The sequence below is a fragment of the Jaculus jaculus genome, chromosome 1 (genome assembly GCF_020740685.1).
Source record: "Jaculus jaculus isolate mJacJac1 chromosome 1, mJacJac1.mat.Y.cur, whole genome shotgun sequence".
NCBI classification, from domain to species: Eukaryota; Metazoa; Chordata; class Mammalia; order Rodentia; family Dipodidae; genus Jaculus; species Jaculus jaculus.
In genome coordinates, this window is record NC_059102.1 from 230,926,852 (window position 1) to 230,942,743 (window position 15,892).

At 37.1% G+C, this 15,892-nt stretch overlaps 1 protein-coding gene and 1 long non-coding RNA gene across 3 annotated transcripts in view; one reads left to right on the plus strand and one right to left on the minus strand.

Moving 5' to 3' along the window:
* Positions 1-15,892, plus strand: part of LOC123454171 — a 58,201-nt gene that overhangs the window by 35,022 nt on the left and 7,287 nt on the right. Inside the window, exon 4 of the long non-coding RNA XR_006633201.1 lies at positions 8,145-8,191. This is a non-coding gene — a long non-coding RNA (uncharacterized LOC123454171). The remainder of the gene's footprint in view (positions 1-8,144; positions 8,192-15,892) is intronic.
* Positions 1-15,892, minus strand: part of Itfg1 (integrin alpha FG-GAP repeat containing 1) — a 181,114-nt gene that overhangs the window by 12,251 nt on the left and 152,971 nt on the right. For both annotated transcript variants that reach the window (XM_004664834.3, XM_045132791.1), the window contains 3 exons: positions 6,747-6,871; positions 6,015-6,097; positions 3,530-3,647 (listed from right to left, as the gene is read on the minus strand). In XM_004664834.3, coding sequence (XP_004664891.2) covers positions 3,530-3,647; positions 6,015-6,097; positions 6,747-6,871 — 326 coding nt within the window. The remainder of the gene's footprint in view (positions 1-3,529; positions 3,648-6,014; positions 6,098-6,746; positions 6,872-15,892) is intronic.

Genomic DNA, 15,892 nt, shown 5'->3' on the forward strand with positions numbered 1-15,892 from the left:
AAAAGCCCAGGCCCGGATGGATTCACTGCTGAATTTTACCAGACTTTTAAGGAAGAGCTAACACCATTGCTTCTTAAGCTTTTCCAGGAAATAGAAAAAGAAGGAATCCTACCAAACTCCTTCTATGAGGCCAGCATCACCCTGATACCAAAATTAGGCAAAGATAGAACAAAAAAAGAAAATTATAGACCAATCTCCCTCATGAACATAGATGCAAAAATTCTCAACAAAATATTGGCAAACAGAATACAAGAGTATATCAAAAAGATCATTCACCCTGACCAAGTAGGCTTTATCCCAGAGATGCAGGGATGGTTCAACATACGCAAATCTATAAATGTAATACATTACATAAACGGGTTGAAGGACAAAAATCACATGATCATCTCATTAGATGCAGAGAAAGCATTTGACAAAATCCAACATCCCTTCATGATAAAAGTCCTACAGAGACTGGGAATAGAAGGAACATATCTCAATATAATAAAGGCTATTTATGACAAGCCTACAGCCAACATATTACTAAATGGGGAAAAACTGGAAGCTTTTCCACTAAAATCAGGAACAAGACAAGGGTGTCCACTGTCCCCACTTCTATTTAATATAGTTTTGGAAGTCTTAGCCATAGCAATAAGGCAAGAGACACACATAAAAGGGATACAAATTGGAAAGGAAGAAATCAAGTTATCATTATTTGCAGATGACATGATTCTATACATAAAGGACCCTAAAGACTGTACTAGCAAGCTGTTAGAGCTGATCAAAACCTACAGCAATGTAGCAGGATGCAAAATAAATACACAGAAATCAGTAGCCTTCATATATGCTAACAACAAACACATAGAGGATGAAATCAGAGAATCACTCCCATTCACAATTGCATCAAAAAAAATAAAATACCTTGGAATAAACCTAACCAAGGAAGTAAAGAATCTATACAATGAGAACTTTAAAACACTCAAGCGAGAAATTGCAGAAGACACTAGAAAGTGGAGAAACATCCCTTGTTCCTGGCTTGGAAGAATCAATATCGTGAAAATGGCAATCTTACCTAAAGCAATCTACACATTTAATGCAATCCCTATCAAAATTCCAAAGGCTTTCTTCATGGAAATAGAAAAAACAATCCAAAAATTCATTTGGAATCACAAAAAACCTCGAATATCTAAAATAATACTGAGCAACAAAAAAGAGGCTGGTGTTATCACCATACCTGATTTTAACCTATACTACAGAGCCATAGTAACAAAAACAGCATGGTACTGGCACAAAAACAGACATGTAGATCAGTGGAACAGAATAGAGGACCCAGATGTAAGCCCAAGTAGCTATAGCCACCTGATATTCGATAAAAATGCCAAAAATACTCATTGGAGAAGAGACAGCCTCTTCAGCAAATGGTGTTTTGAAAACTGGATAAATATCTGTAGAAGGATGAAAATAGATTCTTCTCTCTCGCCATGCACAAGAATTAAGTCCAAATGGATTAAAGACCTTAACATCAGACCGGAAACTTTGAAACTGCTAGAGGAAAAAGTAGGGGAAACCCTTCAACATATTGGTCTTGGCAAAGACTTTCTGAATACGACCCCAATTGCTCAGGCAATAAAACCACAGATTAACCACTGGGACCTAATGAAATTACAAAGATTTTGTACCGCAAAGGACACAGTGAAAAAAGCAAAGAGGCAACCTACAGAAAGGGAAAAAATCTTCGCCAGCTATATATCTGATAGAGGATTAATATCTAGGATATACAAAGAACTCAAAAAGTTAAATAATAAGGAATCAAACAAGCCAATCAAAAAATGGGCTATGGAGCTAAATAGAGAGTTCTCAAAGGAAGAAATACGAATGGCATATAAGCATCTAAAAAAATGTTCTATGTCACTAGTCATCAGGGAAATGCAGATTAAAACTACATTGAGATTCCATCTCACTCCTGTCAGATTGGCTACCATCATGAAAACAAATGATCATAAATGTTGGCGGGGATGTGGAAAAAAAGGAACCCTTCTACACTGCTGGTGGGAATGCAATCTGATCCAACCATTGTGGAAAACAGTGTGGAGGTTCCTAAAACAGCTAGAGATTGATCTACTATATGACCCAGATATAGCACTACTAGGCATATATCCAAAGGACTCATCTCATTTCCTTAGAAGTACATGCTCAACCATGTTTATTGCTGCTCAATTTATAATAGCTGGGAAATGGAACCAGCCTAGATGTCCCTCAACAGATGAGTGGATAATGAAGATGTGGTACATTTATACAATGGAGTTCTACTCAGCGGTAAAGAAAAATGAAGTTATGAAATTTGCAGAAAAATGGATGGACCTGGAAAGTATTATACTAAGTCAGGTAACCCAGGCCCAGAAAGCCATGCGCCTCATGTTCTCTCTCATATGTGGATCCTAGCTACAGATGACTGGGCTTCTGTGTGAGAATGAAAATACTTAGTAGCAGAGGCCAGTAAGTTGAAAAGGAGACATAAAGGGTGGAGAAAGGAAGGGAGGAGGATACTTAATAGGTTGATATTGTATATATGTAATTACAATGATTGTAATGGGGAGGTAATATGATGGAGAATGGAATTTCAAATGGGAAAGTGTGGGGGTGGGGAGGGAGGGAATTACCATGGGATATATTTTATAATCATGGAAAATGTTAATAAAAATAAAAAATAAATAAATAAAAAAAATAAAAATGTAAGGAAAAAAAAATCTTGAAGGTGATTAAGCAAGGGGAGAGATGAATACTGGTTTTGAGGTAGAATATCTTGGTAGGACCATGGTAACAGACCTTCAGAGTGACACAGCTGAAAACACATAAGAGATAATGACTAACACCATGATTTTAGGTAAAACTGGCAGGTGTAGCAAAAGTAGAAGCCAGCAGCCAACATGGGAGGAGGGAGAGAGGAAGGAGGAAGAAGAGAGAGAGAGAGAGAGAGAGAGAGAGAGAGAGAGAGAGAGAGAGAGAGAGAGAGTATTCATACACATGCATATATGTGGGCGTACCAGGGTATCCTCCTATAGCAAATGAATGTCAGACACAAGTGCCACTTTGGGTTCAGCTTTACATGGGTATTACAGCATTGAACCCTGAACAGCAGGCTTTACAAGACAGTGCCTTTAACCCTCAGCCACCTCATTGATCAGAATAATTTTTCATAAGTTAAAAGAACAGGTAAGATAAAATATATGGTAATTTTAGTTGGCTAAACATGATTCTTGTAGGAGTGACAGTCCAGAGAGAGTAGGTGAAAAAAAAATCTTTGTGACACAAATACTGCATTGCTTGTTAAATATTTAATCCATCCATGCTTCCCTCCCTCCCTCCCTCACTTCCTTTTATCTCACCTTTCTTCCCCCCACTTCTTTGTGTGGTGCTGGGAATCAGACCCATAGCTTCACACACGCCATGCATGTGCTCAACCACTAAATAATAGCTGCAGGTCTTTAGAGTTGCTTTTAAAAAGCAATGTATTACCATTATAAAGTTAGCGTTTCATTGAAAAACAAACCTTTTCCTGCCAATGTAAAATGCCAATTATTGCCAAGATGAAAACACAGACACCGATGAGAGCTATAGCAGTCAGTAGAACAATGTTACTTGGTGTGAGATATAGTTTGGCACTCCAGCTGTAGACAAAAACAGAACAATTAAAATGATAAATTTTAAATTAATAATAAGATTAAAATTAGACCAAAAAACCCACAGTTTATTAGTTAATGAAAATTCATTCATTAAATCATTCACCCGCCTACAAAAGCAATTTGTACTTAGCTAGTGCTAAGAATACTGATGCTCCAGCAGAGTTCACAGTTTTACGAGAACTGAAGTTGAAGTTTCTTTTTGTGGAAGTAAACTCAGGGACTTGAGTATGCTGGGCAAGTACTTTATAACTGAGCTGCACTCCCAGCTCTACAAAGTAGAATTGTTGATAAGGCATTTCCACAGTTATCTTTGTTCAATTTGCTCCTCTGAGAATTATTAAGTAAATTTATCAAGAATACTCTGGACAACCAAAGAAGGTTTTGCTCTAGTCCAGGCTGATCTGGAATTCACTATGTGGTCTCAGACTGGCCTCAAATTCATGGTGATCCTCCTCTGTCTGCCTCCTGAGTGCTTAGGCTTAAAGGCACGCATCACCATGCCTGGCTAAAAATCAAGGTCTTTTTTTTTTTTTAACCAACAATTAAGTGGATGTGTGTGTGCGTGCGTGCGTGTGTGTGTATAATATATAATTTTTGTACTTCTGCAAATAGTAAATGGTATACTTTAACTTTATAAGTTTAATAAGTGTAAGATCATTTAATAAACAGAAGTAGCTATTAATTTATTTTGAGATAATTAAAGCTTATTGATTCATAAATTAGTCTTCAGTCAGTAAATCTCAAAGTACAGCACAAACAATCAATTAAGTTTTATTATGTACATAAATTTGAAAAGAACATTTCTTTGGAAAGAACAAAAGGAACATGAAAAAGTGTTCAAATTAGAAAAGAATGCTATGGCAGAATTTTTCAGAAATTCAGAAGAACAGACCTTAACAAAATAAATATTGTTATCTAGGTGAATTTAGCTTCTTTGAATATCTTACAGTAATTTTTTTTTTTTTTGTGTATGTGTGACAGAGAATTTCTATGCAACCCAAGGTGGCCTTGAACTTGTCATTTTCCTGCCTTATCCTCCTGGGTGCTGGAATCAGTGGCATGAACAACTATGCCCAGATTAAAACTAGTTTTTTTTTTTTGTGGGCGGAGCAGTTCCATTTTTGAAATAAACACACACACACAAAACAGTATAGGCATTTTGGTAAAAAGAGATTAAAAAAACAGTAAGACAAAAAGTCAATCCTTGATTTTCTCCTCAGAGGCAGTCTGAGGTATCTACCAGTTTCTTGCATATTCTTTTAGAGCTACATATATATATATAAGCATACAGGCATAGTTACTTCTTCATTTGTGCACTTTGCTTCTCCCCTTTATCACTGCACAATGAAACTGTTCCATTTCCAAGTGAGTCATGACACTGCCATGTATAGAAGTATCACACTTTCTATAGTTTCTTATGTGTGATCTACATTTTATAGTTTATCAATTTCATGTATAGAAAGCTACCACACATATATAATACAGGGTAATTAAAAGAAATCAGAACCAGGGTCAGGAACAGTAGTCATAGGTACTCAGGAGGCTGAGGTAGGAGGATCACTGGACACCAGCCAGGAGTTTCATACTAGTCTGGGCAACACAATGAGAGCATATCACCAAAGTGAACTGAACTAAACCAAACCTCAACCTAATCATGAATCAGGAGCATAACTGTTTATATTGATGTCGCCTTATTTTAAGCTAATGATATAGTGAAGTTTGTTTTCTTAAGTACATGGTCTTAGAATCCTTATATCTCCCATAAATATATGGAGTGATGGTGCTGGTCTACTGGATCTCTGGCAGTGTGAGTAGATCTGGTTTATGGTATTAGTCAGTTTTCATAGGGGAAATTCCTTCAAAAATAACTTAGGTGTGTTCACTACATATAGAAAAACATGTATATAGATTACGAGATGGCATCAGATTGTTCTAGTATACCACTGAATACTTCCTATCTAGAAATTTAATAAAGCAGAGAGTAGTTCAGTGGACGAGTATCTGCTTATCATGTAAAGGAAAGGCCCTGGGTTCAATTCAATCTCCAGCATTGCAAAACAAACAAAAAACCCAGAAAAATAAAATTAGAAAATTTTGGAATTTAGCTAGTGAAAATCAAACATTTAGTAATATGTATAATAAATGCCTAATTAAGCTTCTTTTTTCTAATAGAAATGGATTTATTCCTTATGAAACACGTTAGGGACCTTTTGGGTTGGTATAAGTAAGTCAGATGATGAACACTCATCAGAAAAGAATAGGAACAGGATAGTTTACAAAAGATGTCACTCTACATTTATGATTCAGTCTTGATAGCACCTTTACCAGATTCAGTTTAAGCTAGGACATTACCTTCGAGGGACATTGTGAGGGTATGGAATGACAATTAGCTGGGAATTTGGAATGATTGCAGTCCACTCTTGTTTTCTTATAGACTGAAAAAAGAATTTAAGAATAAAGATGTTACCAGCTGATACATTTAAAAGACAACTATTCTTCTAAATAAGGGAAAATATCAAGTATTTTGAGAATTTGACTAAGTTATATCTAAAATAGGGCTTTAATGCCGCTTATTATATTAAAACGTTTTTCTTTTTTTTTTCAGAGAGGCATTAATTTATTCATTGTAAATTGATTCACTCAACAAATACTTATTGGATACTTGGAGTAGGCATTGATCAAAGCACTATGTGTTTTGCTGCTTGGAGTGAAAGTTCCAGTCAGGAGATAGACAACTGACATTATTCTATATGTCATATTTTCATATAATATGCCTGAGTACAATACTATTTATGCTTTAAATGGTGAAAGATGTTATAAAGAGCAAGGAAAAGTATAGAAAAATGTGAGGTTTAAGGGTAAAGAAATGAAAAGGAACCTATAATATCAAATCATGGTGTTCCTACATAAGATAAGCTTAGATAGCTTACTATAGTGATCATTTTTTAAATACTTTAGAGCTAATAAAATATTTGAATAATTTAAATTCAAATTTAAATTCAATTATATTTGAATTATTGAGTTCAAAATTTAAATGGTGAATATTAAAACACAGATTAATTTTAAAACTAAATTTTTACTTACTTTCTCTCCAGATGGACGGGGAATACCAACAAAAAGATGGTCAAGAAAATTGGCACTTCGACCTAAACCAAGTACATTGTATGGTAGCTGGAGAGCTAAGTGTGCAGACTGGCTGAGTTGTCCAGCTAGATTTATGAAAACAAGGCAAAAGCAAACAAGACGCCTTTAGTAATGTTGTTTCTATAAAATATTAAAATGATAAAATGTTAAAAATTCAAGTAACAGACCTTGTTTTTTAGGAATGAAATGTGAAATCAATATTTAACTCCAGATGCATGTGCCCCTTTGTGCATATGGCTTTACATGGGCACTGGGAATCAAACCTGGGTTGGTAGGCTTTACAAACAAGCCCCTTTAACCACTAAGCCATCTCCCTCGCCCTAAAGGGTGAATTCTATAATTCTGTCACAAAAGAGATGACAGCAAGCGTGATCACATATTCTCTGGATTCATCTGCAGAAATCAAGGTAGCAGTTCATATTGTATTTTATCATTTTGCGAGGGGGTAGAATGGGTGCACCAGGCCTCTGGCCATTGCACACAAACTCCAGATGCATGTGCCACCTTGTACATCTGGCTTATGTGGCTACTGGGGAATCGAACCTGGGTCCTTAGGCTTTGCAGGCAAGAGCCTTAACTGCTAAGCCATCTCATATTTTTTTATTTTTATTTTATTATGAGATTTTATTATGTGTGTGTGTGAGAGAGAGAGAGAGAGAGAGAGAGAGAGGGAGGGAGGGAGGGAGAGAGAACAAGGTAGCAGTTTGGATTGTAAATGTTAAATATTATCATTAAATACTTAATGTCAGTGTGTGGAAAACTAGAAAGTATAACACTGATTGATTAAATTGTTCAGTTAATTATGTAACTGGAGTTAGTATTGAATTTGGGAAACTATCTGTTACATAACATAGCTTTCATTTATTCTGAAGTTCTGGTTCTTTCTGTATTTAGATAGCTTCTCTGACTGAAGATTTTCTTTTGCAGGTTGGTAGCCAGCAATTAAACAGCATGTAGAAAATAGTGATCAATAACAATAATTCTTCCTCCGAGTGGCAGATTATACAGAATATGAGTTTTGTTTTCTGACAATTTACTTTTCAACCTTATTCACAATATATTGACCTACATCAAGTACAGTGTAGTGAAATTCTGAGTTAGGTGACTGTGAGAGTCATCTCTAGACCAGTGGTCTAGATTGTGAACATTAGGATATATTTGGCATGGGGAGTGCTATTAGTGGACACTGCATCTCATAGTAACTAGTACAGTCCTACAGTAATATGTATATATATGTCCAGCTTTAAATGTCCATAGTAGTGACTTGAGAAATCCTGATATACTCTTTCCAACTTCATAAATTGCTAAGCATTCAACTATGGTTTTCATCTTCTCTAGAGATTTTGCAGTGATGTGGATGGAATTTGGGATCTTACACATGCTAGGTAAGTGCTCTTGATCCACCCCAAACTCTTTCTGTGGCTATTTGGGTCTCCTTCCCACCTCTACATCTGCTTATTGAAGCTGTCTGCCATGAAATTTATAGCATTGAAAATAGAAAGATGAATTAGGAAAAGGAAAGATTTTAAAGTTGATGAGCTTCTTATATTTCAAGAATCATGGCTGGGTGTGGTGGCACAAGGCTTTAATCCCAGCACTTGGTAGACAGAGGTAGGAGGATTGCCGTGAGTTCGAGGCCGCCCTGAGGCTCTACAGTGAATTCCAGGTCAGCCTGGGCTAGAGTGAGACCCTACCTCGAAAAACCAAAAAATAAAAAAACAAAAACAAAAACAAAAAACAAAAAAAAAACCCCCCACAATCAGATAGTCCTAGGTCCATTTCCTTTAGTTGTTTGATAGCTTTAACAAAGAGCTGGTTCAGCAGTTCTGAATTTGAATAACAGAACAAGCTTCATCACTGATAGTATGGATGTTTTTCTTTTCTAACAAGGTCATTTCCTCAACTAGGAAGATCTCATCTTCTAGGTATCCACAGTCCACTTAGAATGTTCACATAAGATGTAAGATGTACAAAGGTGGGGTTTATCTGATGGAACATCTTTCATAGTGCATACTGACCCAGTTGCTTCAAGTGTGTCTTCCTTCATAATAGCAAGGTACACATTAAATTTCATTTTACATTTATATTCCTTTATAAAAGTGATATGTATATAGGTACATACTTTACACAGCACTCAGATACGAAAAAAAAGAATTATGAGAATGTTTAGAAAACTGGACACCATATTGTACAAAAGTATTTCTATTAATTAGCTAAGTTAATGAATTCACTAAATACCTGTGGCAGCAGTTTAAAGGAAAATATATACTATAGAAATATGTTAGGATTATAAATTCATCTGGCTTTGAAGGGCCTCTTGTGCTAGAGAGATAGCTCAATCAGTAAGTGCTTGGTTGCCTAGCAAGCATGAGGCCTTGAGTTTCAGTCTCAGAACCCATGATTTAATAAATAATGGTGACACATGCTTAAGTCTAGTGCTGGGAAAGTGGAAACATGCAGATTGCTGGGGCTGTCTGGTCAATCAATCTACTTGGTGAGTTCAAAGCCAATGAGAAACTTTCTCACATAACAGCTGAGAAATAACACTTAAGGTTGTCCTCTGAGTTCCACATGCATGCACGTATGTGCATACATATATAATACACACACACAGAGTACCTCTGAGAATACTAAAGAACTAATAATCATATACTTTCAGACTTCAAGACAGTATGTCTTTAATTTGTTTTCATGGCAGCTGTTTAGTGAGGGTGAATATGGCTGGATTGGTACAAGAGTGGTTTACAAGATTTAGTTATAACAAGTGGGCTCTGCAAACCTGTGTTTACCACTCAGAAATATGTGAGACTAGAAGCTACCTCCATGTGAGCTAATGGATTACAATCAAAAATAAAAAAAAATAAACTTGATTCCAAACAGGGGCACGGTTTTGGAAGTCCACAAAGAGAGTGAAAGGATATCTGAGAAAAGCAGAGATAACATTGGATGACATAGCAGCAGGCGAGGCTCAGCATCCTGGCAGGGGGAGGGGAAGTGAGCTAAGCAAACACTGCTATCAAGGTAGTTGGTAGTTGCCTCTTGCAAGTGATACTGGAGAATGGAGCCTTCAGGAGTAGGCTACTCACTTAGAAGAAACTCACCCTCAAAAATCCTGAAAAGACATCCAAACCAACAGCTGCACAGCTTGCAAAACAAAACAGCAAGAAATATGAAAGAGCAGGGCAGTGTGATGCCTACAAAAGATCTCAACTCCTCAAGTACTAAGCTCAAAGACACAGAAGAGGTTAGATGCTAGATAAAGACTTCAAAAGTTTCCTGGTAAAAATGCTCAGTGACCTGACAGGAGAAAGTTAGCAAGTGCAGGAGAAAGTCAGCAATCTGGATGAAAATGCAGCATGGAAAAAGTGAAGTGTGGTACCACATGCCTTTGATCTCAGCACTTAGAAAGCAGAGCTAGGAGAATCAGTGTGAGTTTGAGACTAGCTCGGGACTAGTAGAGTGAGTTCCTGGTCAGCCAAGGCTAGAGTGAGACCCTGTCTTAAACAAACAAGAACAACTCCATAAACCAAATCAAAAGCACAGTAGAAAGCATCACCAACAGACCTGACTAAGCAGAAGAAAGAGTAAAAGGGATGCAGGACAGGGCGATAAAATACTACACTTGAACATCAATGAGGAATAAAATTAGAAACAAGGCTAAACAAAAAACTCAAAATCATGAACAACAAAAAACCATGACCATAATGCCCAGGAGCTTTGGGATATGATCAAGAGACCAAACACCTAGCTCCTGGAAGGCTGAGGTAGGAGGATCTCCATGAGTTCACAGTCAGCCTGGGGCTGCAGAGTGAGTCCCAGCTCAGCCTGGGCCAGAGACCCTGCCTTGAAAAAAGTAAATAAAAGACCAAACTTAAGAATCCATGAAATAGAAGCATCTCAGCTTAAGAATACTATAGGCGTAGAGAACTTATTCAATGAAATTATAGCAGAAAATTCACCAACTCTAGAGAAACAGACATTCTAACACAAGAAACATTTCGAGCCCCAGGCAGACCTGGCCAAAGAAGGACCTCTCCATGATGTTTTAAGGACAAAACAAATGCTATCGTGGAAAATACCAACTGTGCCTACAAAGGCAGAAACATCAGAGGATCAGGTTTCATTAGCAAGCCTAAAAGCCATGAAAGCATGGAATACATTTCACATGGTGATAGTAAATAACTGCCATCCAAGACTGTTATATGCAGCAAAGCTATCTTTTAAAATTGAGAGAGAAGTAAGGACATTTCAAGACAAGTACAAGCTAAAGTAGTTCACAATCACCAAGACATCACTGTACAAGAGACTTAAAGAACATCATGCACAGGAGAAAACAAGTCGGTCTCAAATTTGACATCACAAGAAAAAAATCTAAGAGGAAATGATGAAGGAGAGTGATGACCATTCCCAATCCAGGAAAGCAGAAAAGCTCCACCAGTAAGAAGGAAGAGAGGAATGAACCTAACCAGCCAAAAAAGCAACAAATGAAATTATAAGAATTGCTAAATATTTCTTAGTTATAACCTTAATTATAAAAGGTTAAACTCATAAAACAAACAAACAAACCAACAAACCAAAAAACCACAGGCTGGCTGGCTGGACTAAAAACCTTAGATCCACCTATCTGTTGTCTAAAGAAAAAAAATACAACTTACTGATAAAAACACCCAAAGATGAGAGTCAAAGGACAGAAAGTATAGAGAATGGAAGCAGAAAATAAGTTTTGTAGTTATTTGGTATCTAATAAAGCTGTTGTAGTTATTTGGTATCTAATAAAGCAGATCTCAAAATAAAATTAAGGGGAGTACAGAATAAAGTTTTATTGACATTTGGTGGCATTTTTTTAGTTTAGGGAGTGAGATTTTTTTTTTCCCAGACTTTAGAAATGCTGAGGCTTAGAAATGGGAAGCAGGTAGAAATTAGAAAATAAAACAGGATCAGGGGTCTGGAGATGTGTGTGGCATGTGTAATGGGAATAGAAACAGATAAAGATGGTAGTAATTCAAGGTTCAATTATGGAAGTACTTAATTCTCACTGAGTAGAAGCCAAAGGATATAAACACAGGTTTGCTTCAGAAAGGTTAATTTCTAAAACTAAATTGCTAAGAGATTTCAACCTTCTGGATGCTAATCTCAGATATTATTGGGAATTAAATTTAAATTGACAATTTTACAAGGAACCAGGGTAGAGATAACAGGAAGATGAGAAAAATACTGATCCATTTAGTCTTTTTAAAAAATGTTTATTCAACTCTTTGCCCATTTTTAATTTTTTTTTTTTTTTTTTTGGTTTTTTTGACGTAAGGTCTCACTCTAGCTCAGGTTGACCTGGAATTCACTTTGGAGTCTCAGGGTGGCCTCAAACTCACAGTGATCCTTCTACCTCTGCCTCCCAGTGCTGGGATTAAAGGCGTGCACCACCACGCCCAGCCAATTTTTAAATTTTTTAGTTTTTTAATTTATTTGCAAGCACAGAGAGAGGAAAGGGGGGAGAGAGAATGAGAGAGAGAGAGAGAGAGAATGGGCATGCCAGGGCCTCTAGTCACAGCAAACAAACTCCAGATAGTGCCATTTTGTGGATCTGGCATTATGTGGGTACTGGGGAATTGAACCCTTGTCATTAGACTTTGCAGGTAAGCACCTTACCCACTGAGCCATCTCTTCAGTCCATGAATTATTCTTTTTAAAAGTAAAGTAGGGGAGCATTTAACCTCTGATTCTGTTGTTTTCAATAGCATGAAAAGTGAAGATTCATAATGGACAAAGTATAAATAATGGAACAAAAAAGAGTTTGATTCAGGGTGGAGCTAGATTCAAAACACAAATATTTATGAATAGTATGCTTACCAGTATAAAATTTATGATTATTTCAGTATTTTTTCAATTTGTTTTATTTTGGAGTAAGAGAGAAGAAGGGAGAGGGAGAGAGAGAAAGAGAGAGAGGCAAGGGGGCACGCCAGGGCCTTTCAGCTGCTATGAACAAACTCCAGGTGTGTGTTCCCCCTTGTGGCACATGTGACATTGTGCGCTTGCGTTACTGCTTCTGGCTACGTGGGACTTGGAGATTCGAATATGCATTTTTAGGCTTTGCAGGCATGCACCTTAACCATTAAGCCATCTCTCCAGCCCTCAGTAACTTTTTAAAAATTTTGTTTCAGAGAGGGAGAGAGACAGACAGACACACACACACAGACAGAATTGATATGCCAGACCCTTAGCCACTGCAATTGAACTCCAGATGCTTGTGCCACCTAGTGGGCATATGTGATCTTTCACTTGTCTCCCCCTTGTGCATCTGGCTAATGTGGGACCTGGAAAGTTGAACATGGGTCCTTAGGCTTCACAGGCAAGTGCCTTAACCACTAAATCATCTCTCCAGCCCACCAGTAACTTAAAAAAATTATTTATTTATTTGTTTGCAAGCAGAGATAGAGATAGAGAGATAGATCATGCCAGGGCCTCCAGCCCCTGCAAATGAACTCCAGATGTGTGCACCACTCTGCATCTGGCTCCATGTGAGCACTGGAGAATCAAACCCTGGTCATTAGGCTTTGCAGACAAGCCCCTTAAGCACTGAGCCATCTACTCAGCCCTAAGTCAGTAACTTAAAAACTTACTTGGCTATGTAATACTTCATTTATTTGTTTGCATGTGTATAGTACAGGTGGTGTGATGTTCTTGTGTATATACAGATACATGTGCCCTGTGAGGCACACGTAGAGGCCAGAGGATAATTTTGGGCCCTGAGACTTGCTGTTTTCATGAGCACCAGTGATTCTCTCATCTCCATTCCCCATGGGACTGGGGTTACAGACTTGTATGTCCACACAGAGTTGTCTGATTCCCTGGCTGCTAGAGAACTCAAACTCAGGGGCCCTTCAGGCCCCCATGCTTGTGCAGGAACTACTTTTACCCACTGAGCAAGTTCTCAAGCTGGATGATGTATTTCTAATGAATTTAACATAAAAAAGTAAAACTGTAATAAAGGTGATGGAGAATTATTATTATTAGTTTTGGTTTTTTTGAGGTAGGGTCTCACTCTAGCCCAGGCTGACCTGGAATTCACTGTGGAGTCTCAGGGTGGCCTTGAACTCATGGCGATCCTCCTACCTCTGCCTCCTGAGTGCTGGGATACTAATCTATTTTACTTTTTTTGGGTTTTTCAGGGTAGGGTCTCACTCTAGCCCATGAGGACAGAATTCACTATGTTATTTCTGGGTGGCCTAGTACTCACAGTGAATGTTTTACCTCTGCCTCCGAAGGGCTGGGATTAAAGGCATATGTCACCATGCCTGGTTCATTTTACAATTTTTGATTCAGGTTATAGAAAATAAATTTTGTAATATTTATCCACAGTAAAGAATTACCTCATCTGGGTAGGGAGGGAATTATCATGGCATATTGTCTATAATTATGGAGGCTGTCAATAAAAAATGTTTTTTTAAAAAAAGAATTATCTCATGCTCACTTGTGTATTTTCTGAGTACAGTGAAGCATTTCTTAATGTTACACACAGTTTTATACATTGCTATATCTGTGACATAACAATGTATGTCACATTCATGATTTGTGTATAACCGATGACACTAGAAAAAAACATGGCTATTGAAAGTATTTAATCAAAAGAAACATACAAAAACTACGTTGCTGACAGAGATTTCATTAAATTCATTTGTAACAAACATACTTTTGAGTAGAAGAGGCCAAAAAGAATTTCCTTAAAGCTTGTGCAGCAATGAACAGCAGAGTTAGAATCCAGAGTGAAAAACCCTGTCTTAAATGAAGTAGGTAGTCAAGGACTGACCTAAAAGTTGTTTCCACATGTGTTGTGACACATGTGTGCCTGCATGCATACATCCATACAAACAAAAACAGGTGCAAACAAATTTAAAAAAGATATTAAGGCTATCTATATGACCAGGCATAGAAAAATACATGTAACTATATATAACCTATCAATATGTGAAAAACTGTGAAGATACAGGACTTTCAAATATTGATATATGTCTATGACAATTAAGGAGTTTATTATTTTAAACCATCAGCACATTCTTGAGATAACTGCCTCTTTGATAGTGTTAAAAAGTAGGTGGATTTAACTTGTTACCTTTTACATAACAATTTTATTGATAATTCACTAATAAGCCAAAGTTTTAATGTGGAATGTTTTGGTTTGCCTGAGTTTATTAGTTTTGTGACATAAAATGAGTACCTTCATTTGGTTAGAGTGTATCCAGAACTTCCTACCTAGTAGTGAGATTATCTGAATCTTGAAGAGTTAAAGACAGATGGTAAAACCAGCTTATCCTTGAGTATTTTTATATGAAGTATGGTATGTATATGATTTAAAAACTAAAGTTCCTTTGATAGTGCTGTATTAGATAGTTGACTCTTGGGCTGGAGAGATGGCTTAGTGGTTAAATGCTTGCCTATGAAGCCTAAGGACCCTGGCTTGAGGCTCAATTCCCCAGGATCCATGTAGGCCAGATACACAAGGTGGCTCATGTATTTGGAGTTCATTTTCAGTGGCCCTGGTGTGCCCATTCCCCCCCTCTCTCTCTGTCACTCTCAAATAAATAAATAAAAAGGATAGTTGATTCTTATTGTATACATCAATACTTGGGCTTTAAATATTTAAAATATTAATTTTTTGCTTTATAAAATATTTCTGGGCTAAACAGTAATTTGTCTTAAATATGTATAATTAGCTACAAAAATAAACTCCTTGTATATTTGATTTATCTAAGGGCATTACATATTATGAAATTGGCCATTAACAAGTTCCTTTCTTTATTTTTTTTTGTAATTTTGTTTATTTTTTTAATGAGAGAAAGAGAGAATGAATTGGCATGCCAGGGCCTCTTGCCACTGTAATCAAGCACCAGACACATGCTGTACCTTGTGCGCATGTGCGACCTTGCATGCTTGTGTCACCTTGTGCGACTGGCTTACTTAAGACCTGGAGAGATGAACATGGGTCCTTTGCTTTGCAGGCAAGTGCCTTAACCCATTAAGCCACCTCTTCTTTCTTCTTTATTAAAGAAAGCCTCCTTTCTTCTTTATTAAAAATCTGAATAGTTGAGGAC